At 40.5% G+C, this 9417-nt stretch overlaps 1 protein-coding gene across 1 annotated transcript in view; it reads left to right on the top strand.

The window, feature by feature from the left end:
- The window catches only part of LOC143276502 (C-type mannose receptor 2-like), a 45765-nt gene extending 38003 nt beyond the window's left edge, over positions 1-7762 (top strand). The window contains exons 12-15 of the mRNA XM_076581040.1: positions 1221-1372; positions 2777-2913; positions 4198-4340; positions 6761-7762. Coding sequence (XP_076437155.1) covers positions 1221-1372; positions 2777-2913; positions 4198-4340; positions 6761-6840 — 512 coding nt within the window. The 3' untranslated portion in view covers positions 6841-7762. The remainder of the gene's footprint in view (positions 1-1220; positions 1373-2776; positions 2914-4197; positions 4341-6760) is intronic.
- Positions 7763-9417: the final 1655 nt, after the last annotated feature.

Raw genomic sequence — 9417 nt, 5'->3', positions numbered from 1 at the left:
GCTTAAAAGATCTATACAGATACCATGCAAGGTTTCGAATAGTATTATCATCAGTAGATGCCATAAATAAACATAATCTAAACAAACATGGATATTCATAATACTACTTTGGAATATGTTTCGAACGGAGATCGTTCAGGGCAGGACACTTCAACACAAAATGAACTTCGTCTTCAGTTGTTTCCCTGCACAAAGGACACAGCGTTAATGAATTACATACATTTTTATAACGATACTGATGTGTATTAATTCCGGAAATACCAAATCTAAATCTAGTCAAAATAAATCGTAAATGACGGTCCATGTTAGATATGATAGTTCTTCACAAAGTGGGTAGAAGTATACAATCTGTACAAATCAAATCTATCACTCGAATGTACATGCTCCTCCCAATTTTGCCACCTACAGTCTATCAAACGGAGAGACAGAGAGCTAAAGAGAGAGCTAGAGAGTGAAATAGAGAGACATAGAGACTGAGAAAGAGAGAGACAGAGAGAGAATGGGGGGGGGGGGAAGAAACAGGCAGACAGATAAAGACATATAGAAAAACAACCACAGAAATGCTTAGATACAGAAAGCGAATAAAAGTTCGGAAGCAACAGGCGAACTAGTCAGTGACAGAAAAAACAACAAAAACAAACTAGAACAGCGGACAAGACAGGGAGTTGGGGAAAGGTTACACACACACACACACACACACACACACACACACACACACACACACACACACACACACACACACACACACACACACACACACACACACACACACACACACACACGTGTGCTTTCAGCAACACATCATCTTTCCACGGACATCTTCCCCCACATCAAATGCGAGGACCTCCTCTTTTCATGCGGTCCATGTATCAAAACAAGAGAGAGAGAGAGAGAGAGAGAGAGAGAGAGAGATTTTCTGTAAAGAATATTTTTTTTGAAAAGCGCCAATCAAATATTTGTGTATCGAAAAAATAGTCATGTCCATTTGATACTTCGGATGAAAGCAAAACGCTTTCAAAGATCACGGGAATGTATTTGACAAGACCTGTTCTCTTTTTTTTTTTAAATTTACCCCCTGAAAGTATCATTATTTGGTGGGGGGAGGGGAGGGAGGTGGTGGGTGTGTGGGTGTGGGAGTGTGCGTGTGTGTGGGTGGGTGTGGGGGTGGGGGTGTTGTGAGCATAGAATGGTCACACAATTTCTGTCTGTACCACCCCCAGAAAGCTGCGCGCAAGGCTGGACCCCTTTCGGCGACCACTGTTACCAGGTGGACACCACGTGGAAAACCCGCAATGAGGCCAGTGCCTTCTGCAGCCGGACCTCGGCTACCCGTAAAGGCCGTCTCTTGGCGCTCAACACTGCCCAGGAAAAGGTCAGTAGACTGTGTCAGTGGTATCGTGGGTTTCGGCGCTTTGGGAAGCGCCAAGGTCAGGCATCTCCTCTTCCTTTCTTTTCTTTCTTTTTTTTTTCAACAGCAGATGTGTGTGGTTTAGCGTTTATGGATCAGTCTGCACGCTTTGACAAATCCTCAAAACTGGAACTCTTGTGTTGTGCGGATGTTGACGGCATGGTGGGCTGTGGATATATATATATATATATATATATATATATGTGTGTGTGTGTGTGTGTGTGTGTGTGTGTGTGTGTGTGTGTGTGTGTGTGTGTGTGATTTATTGTTTTTACACAATAATACAAAAAAGTAAAAAAATAAATTTCATAAAAGGTAGTGAAGAACACAAATGAGAGAAAGTGTGTGTTTATGTGTCTACATGTGTGGTGCGTATGTGCATGCAGGCAGTCATTCAGAGAGTGAAGATCTTCACAGAAAGAGGTCCTACAGTCATGGGACGTCTATGTTTGTATGAAGTAAACATATCCAACAGCGCTCTGTGAGAGGGAAGGTAATGCTTTATGTGGTTTGATACCACTTTTGCTGCTGCTGCTTAAGCTTGGCATCCCTGTAGGGTTGGTCATTGATAATTCGTCGAAACCAAAAGTTCGTCATATATTTTGGCGGAAGTGAGAGCGGGGCTAAATGAGCTGGACTATCTCCACTAACAGATAATCCTTGGTCAAAAGTGTGCTCTCCTCCTCGTCATCATCGCCAATTATCTTCCTTCTTTTCTTACTCCCATCCACCCCTCTCTGTCTTCCATCTTTCTCCCTCATTCCCACATTTTCTTTTTTTCCTTTACGCTTCTTCATCTTTCAGCACACAATAATTTAATTCCTAATGACACGACACCTTGCTGAAACGGGGCCTCAAACCCTGATCACTGCTGAACACTGGAAGTCCAATGCCTAATCCACTCTGCCGCGGGGCCTCAGTCTTTATATCGTTCAATAAAAACAACAGTTTGTGAGGATGGAAGCTGGAGGGATTCTGTCACCCTCTGCCTTCATCATTCTTTGGAGTCCGATCGCCCCTATTCGCCTTTGGCTTTCTTAACTTACAAAGTCTGCAGAAATTTTGCCGCTGCTTGTCTTCCTGTCCAAGCACCCCACCTCTGTAAGTCCTGGTGTCTTTAGCCTGACTCGACCTATACCTTTGCCCAGTTTTGGATCAGCTTTGCATTTTTGATAGACAGGGACGTTCCATCGTCTTTCAAGGCCTTTGAGCTGAAGAACGAGAGCGCTCAATCAGTAAGCAGGAGTGTCATGAGCATGCTTTTTTGTAGAGTGAATACGAGAATGAGGACCAGTTTGGGTGAGTCAAGTAGTGTGTAACATTACTTTTACTGACTGGGCTTGTCGGTCCTGTGTGTGTGGTGTCCAGGCGTGGATTCTGAAACAACTGCCGAAACCGCTGACCCCAAAGGTTCCTCACCGGTTCTGGAGTGGGCTGATCAACCATGGAGGCTGGATGTGGGAGAACGAAGCTGACCGGGACGCAAATGCCACACAGACCCTTGTGTGAGTATCAGTTACTGCTTGCCACTGAAGCCTGGCCAAAACAGGATGGTGGTGGTCATCGTGGATCAGGTAGAATTTGTGAGAGTGAGAGAGAGAGAGAGACTGAGAGAGAGAGAGAGAGAGAGACAGAGAATGCACACGCGTGTGCACGGGAATGGACCTTGGTTTATTAAATGCAATATACAAGCACCTGTTAAGGCTTATTAGGCCTGTCCCCAAGCGTTATAGCAAAAAAAATGTCTGAGAGAGTGGACCTTGTATTAATTGAAACATCAAAACTACTGACACAAATAGTACATGCTGGGGGTGGAGAGGCAACACATTTGAATGCTGTCTGATCCAGAGGGCTTCTGTGGTCCTCGTTTGAAGGACATGTTCAGCAGTCCGATGCATTGATGACGGTAGAAAGCATGTTTGTGTTCATGATGGCATTGGCAGGGCAAGGTGAAAATGGGGTGGGGGTTAGGGGGATAGATAGGGGTGTTTCAACTATTATGAAACGGTATCACGTATAACGCATTCTAGACTGAATCCGGAAAAAAATAATTATCCATGTTTTGTTTTGTTTGTTTGTTTTGTTGTGTGTGTGTGTGTGTGCGTGTGTGTGTGTGTGTGTGTGTGTGTGTGTGTGTGTGTGTGTGTATTTACTTTGTTCTTCATATTTATTTGGTTCTTTTTTCAATGTATCATTTTTGACAGTGTTTGTTGGATGTTTGTTAAGGAGTGTTTTGTGACAAATGTTTTCTGTGGTAGCTGACATTACTTTTGTTTCGTTACTGGGGGAACGGTTGTGAGGGTTCGTGTTTCGTTGTTTCACAGGGCTTCCACGAAAAGAGTGTGAACGATGAAAGGAATGAATGGGTGTCACAATGAGTCAACTTGATTATCTCTCAAGTTCTTGCAGCTTGCGAAACAAATATAAGATACACACGCAAAAGGCGTCCACATGTGTAACTAAGCACTCAAAGAGATCACACTGAAGTATACACACACACACACACACACACACATATATATATATATATATATATATATATATATAAACGAATGATTACTATAGGAATAAACAGATGACTTAGCAATTAATCAGTTCAATAATTCATCAATCAATGAACCAATCAACCAACCATTCAACACTTAATTGTAACAACAACAACAATACTGCTTCTGCTACTACTATTACTATACTACTACTGTACTAGTAATGATAACAAACATAAAAATGAACGAATCAGGCAACTGACACATGTATTATTGGGGGTGGGTGGGGGGTCGGGGTTGCAGGAATTGGTCGCTCGAGCCCAACAACAGAGGGGGGAATGAGGACTGTGTGGAGATCCTGGCTAACGGCAACCTCAACGACGCCATGTGTGAGCAGACGCGAGGCTTCATCTGTCAGAGGACGCCCAATGGACTGCCATCTGCAGGTAAGGGCAAATTGGTCGTAACGGCATTTTTTTTCTTTTCTTTTTAGATTGTGTATTCACTCTTTTTGCTTTCGTATTAATTCGTGTTAATCTGTACATGTTCTTTCCCTTTATTCGTCAGTTGCTTTCGTAATGTATGAACATTCAAATAACTTTAGATTTTGTATTTAAACGTTTAGCTCTCGTATCAATTAGTGTTAAATTTTGCATGTTGTTCATTCGTCACTTGTTTTTGTAACGTGTGAAAATTTAAATAACTTTTGGGAGAACAGGCAAAGGGCAGGACTGATAAGTTGGGTGGAAAGTATAGAGTAGAACAAAGACGAGCAGACAGAGAGAGAGAGAGAGAGAGAGAGAGAGAGAGAGAGAGAGAGAGAGAGAGAGAGAGAGAGAGAGAGAGAGAGAGAGAGAGAGAGAGAGAGAACGAACGAACGAAGTTTTTTTTATTGAGGGAAGTGGAATAAGCATACATGTGCTTTTTTTCATCCAGCCCTCAGGGCAAATGGAAAATGAAAATGAATCAAAACATCCACAAAGTAGCAAAGAGATGAAGAAATAAAGACATGACATTCACATTTAAACATCTACATAATAAACATGTACATCTACATAATCATGATACAAACATCATCATATCATGAAGGAAAAAGATCAAACCATGCACCCCCCAAAAAACAAACAAACAAAAAAACAACAAACAAAAAAACAACAACAAAAAAAACAAAAACAAGAGAGAGAGAGAGAGAGAGAGAGAGAGAGAGAGAGAGAGAGAGAGAGAGAGAGAGCATTTTTTCCATCCACTACCAAGCTTAAAAAAAAGTGATAAAAAGCCATAGAAGACTCACTGAGTTAGATTCGTGCATGATGGTTATTTTGGAGGGCGGTATGCAAATCATTTCACACATTTCAAATTACGTAATCATTAAGACACTCCATTCATTTCAAAATTACCTTTATAACCAATGCGTTTGTTAGGATGTCTGTAGGTTGTTGGTTTTTCATTTTGCGGTTAGATATACGTTTTACTCGTCAGGGTTTACACTGTACAGTGCAGTTGTGCATGTTTTGCATGAAGGGTGCTGTGTGGATTGGATTATTATTGTTATCATGTTTTGCATGAAGGGTGCTGTGTGAATTGGATTATTATTGTTATCATGTTTTGCATGAAGGGTGCTGTGTGAACTGGATTATTATTGTTATCATGTTTTGCATGAAGGGTGCTGTGTGAACTGGATTATCATTGTTATCATGTTTTGCATGAAGGGTGCTGTGTGAACTGGATTATCATTGTTATCATGTTTTGCATGAAGGGTGCTGTGTGAACTGGATTATTATTGTTATGTTTTGCATGAAGGGTGCTGTGTGGATTGGATTATTATTGTTATGTTTTGCATGAAGGGTGCTGTGTGAACTGGATTATTGTTATGTTTTGCATGAAGGGTGCTGTGTGGATTAGATTATTATTGTTATCATGTTTTGCATGAAGGGTGCTGTGTGAATTGGATTATCATTGTTATGTTTTGCATGAAGGGTGCTGTGTGAACTGGATTATCATTGTTATGTTTTGCATGAAGGGTGCTGTGTGAATTGGATTATCATTGTTATGTTTTGCATGAAGGGTGCTGTGTGAACTGGATTATTATTATCATGTTTTGCATGAAGGGTGCTGTGTGAACTGGATTATCATTGTTATCATTATTGATGCAGTGTCTGGTGGTTTGTCATGTTTTGCTTTTTCGTCGGATCAACCTGTATATTTTAATGGATTATTCACACATTTTGTTTTTCAAATTGGAACTATTATAACTGTAATAATGTAATTTTTTTTTTTTTTGCTGCCCCATCATCTGCACCGTTTCAGTGTAGAGCAACATTATTTGATTAGGCGGCTCTATATAAATAAACTTATTACTATTATAATTATATTTCGTGTTTTTACCGGAGCTCATGAATAACTCTGCCAATTCTTCATCAACTGAATCTATTCTAGGTCGGTGGAATTTGTGGAAGCAATCAATCAGATAACGTGACCCGGACTTCATATGTTGAGATACCCTTAGCCTCATCACAACAGCACACTGTAACAGCATTGCATCGATTTGCGATTTATATATTTTAGCTACTTTTTTTCGTAATCGGTGTCTTTCATTTTAAGTTATTAAATTTCCAGAATACGCTAAACTTGTCTATTTTCGCAGAGGCAACAGTTTCTATGATGGTAACAAATATGACATTTAAAAAAATAAATTGAAGTCATCACGAGGACCTTTGTAAACCACTTGAAACTAGTTAGGTTGTTTTTTTTAACAATCTTTCTCACTCACACACACACACACGCACACGCACGTCACTGCATTCATGTTTTGAGACTTGGGTACGATTATTGTATTGCTCACGGTGCAATGTCTGTTTCTTTTCAGGATCAGCTCCGGAGACTCATTTCTCTGCCATCTTCATCTCCATTCTGGCGCCTGTGCTGTGCAAACTGCTGCTGCAGTAAAGCGTGGCTTGGCCACAGGCACTCTCAAATGAGTTTTTCATTTAATTTCCCCCATCATCTTTGGCGTATTTGCTACTTTTCAATGTCCCAAGCTTGATGTTTTGTCTTCCCCAATTTTGTCCACTCTTGTGGTATTTGAGATTGGGATGCTGTAAAGTGAATCCAGTTTGTTCTGTTTTTTCAGCTGCCCAGAAATGGTATTCGTGTCAATTATTGAATGGAAGTTATGGACCGAATCAGTGACTGTTTTCAACTTTTTACGTTGCTTATTTATTGTTTTTTTTATGTACTTGGTAGAACCAAACAGAACAAAACGCAAAGCCTTCATGGCTCACAAGTAATTACCGTCGATTTAAAACAAGAACGAAACCGAAAACGCGGGTGATTGCGGGGATGGGGGATAGCTCGCCAGTATTTACATTATTAGCCTGTTGATCCAAATCCCATTCATCATCTGAAACGAGTACAAACCGAAAGTTGTATGCTGGAAACCGAACAACTCATGTAGCTAAAACAGCAGGCATCAATCGGCATTTAATTGTAATGCAGTTTGTATGAAAGTTTCAAAATTTCCCTGTCTTCATCACGACTTCACAGCTTTGATAAATGAAAGAAATTGTAAAATGTGTTTTCACTCGTTGACAATGTGTGGCAAAGTTATACTTTTTGAAGACATGTTCGTGCATTTTGTTTGTTTGAATGCCAATCCAGTATTTTTATTTTTTTTTAACATTTCCATATTTGTGAGGTAATTGTTTTACTGCCAATTCAATCATGTTGTAACATCCTGACTTGCATGTTTATCAGGTATTAGGTCCAATCACCCATTGCTATTTTTCTTCTTTCAAACTTCAGTGTTGCCCCAGTTTTGATTATGTGAGATGCGTGCAATGTGTGAAAAATAAATCGAACGCTGAATGGATGTGGATTGTCTGTTGTGGATAATTAAAATTTGAAAAAAAAAAATTACTAGGGGGGAGGAACGACCGACCCACACATTTGGACTTGAAACATTTTTTTCATAGATAAACACAAACAAAATCAAAACATATAAAATATAATAAAAGACGATATATATATGTATGGGGGGGACGGGGGGGACAGGGGGTTGCATCTTCGAACCCAATTATCTATACGCCTTAAGTCTGGCATTGTCTCATCAGATTACATCAATACTTCACAAAATGATCATCAGTTCAAACCCATCGATTAAATTTGTTGAACAGTGTCAAATCAAAGACACTGTCATATTTGTGTAGGAAAAAAAACAACCCCCCCAAAACAAATACTTCACCACTGATCAATTCAAACCCATGGATTACATTTGTTGGGCAGTGTCAAATCTAAGACATTGTCAAATATTTAGGATATAACAAAAAATATGTATATATGGCAATCCATGTTTTACTTGATCTCCCCTTCAAACTCTGCTGGCTTTGTCAGAATGAATGACCGAAGACCCACAATCCACACGTCAGTGAAGTCCTCTTCACATGCTGCTAGGAATGTCCAAACTACTTATTCCTCTGTCTCTGCCTGAACTGCACAGGTCTGTCAATTGGGGAGCAAGGTCTCGACCGTTTGTAACATAACACAGTGCCACACGTGAGCAGGACCAGCAAGGTCAGGACCAGGTCGTCTTGAAGGGAGTGCCGCGATTCTCTGGCGCCCAGTCTTTCTGAGAGCTCCAGAACGCAACGAACCATTTGATCACACTTAATATTCCGACCCAGTGACACAGAGGGGACTGGGCTGTGCATGTGGTGTACGGGTCATTTTGTTTTTAATCATTAAGAATGCAGAAAGTTTCCAATTCTACTGTTCCCTTTCCATAACACACCTGGGTTGGGTGTAGGTTCCATTTCTGTGTACATGATGGAAGTCTGGAATGTTTCCTTTGACCTGGGTCACTGCTGTGGAGGTCTATTCCATTCTGCTACGTTTCCTTTCGAGGATCCCCTAGTCTGCTTCGACTGCGCACAGCAAACAGATGATGAAAACAATTCAGTATATGAAACAATAAAATATATTTTACTGAGTATATCAAAGTACTTGAAATATATCCTTAAATATATAGCAATGCACATTAAAAACAGATAGTAAACATTTCTCAAATTTATACTCCATGGAATTCCTTGTTCACTACTGTAACGGATTTTTTTTTCTTTTCTATTTGCTTTCTTTTCGGTATATGTCTGGTGAATGGCCAGTGTGGTAGTTGGTCAGATGACACAGATGACGGCAAAGGCAATGTCCACAATATTTCCCCTCTTGACGGAACGAGTAGTGTTCACAAGAAGTGGACGTTCACTCCGTCAGTCACACAGATGTGTGGAGGGGAAGAAATGTTGATTTCACCACGGGGAACACCCCCCACCCCCCAAAACAAACAAACAAAACAAAAAAACCAAAAAAAGAAAAGAGAAAAATCCGACACCGAAAGAGGCCCTATGGAAACTGACCCCTGGGAGTTAAAGCCTGAACCGGACTATAAATGGCGGGCGATTTGAATCAAGCCAGTTTCTCACCAGAGTCTGACACTGTGACGTCGGTGAAGGTTTATTCAAAATAAAAGCC

The sequence above is a fragment of the Babylonia areolata genome, chromosome 2 (genome assembly GCF_041734735.1).
Source record: "Babylonia areolata isolate BAREFJ2019XMU chromosome 2, ASM4173473v1, whole genome shotgun sequence".
Lineage (NCBI taxonomy): Eukaryota > Metazoa > Mollusca > Gastropoda > Neogastropoda > Buccinidae > Babylonia > Babylonia areolata.
Note: the sequence above shows the minus strand (reverse complement) of the source record. Positions and strands in the feature narration are given on the sequence as shown.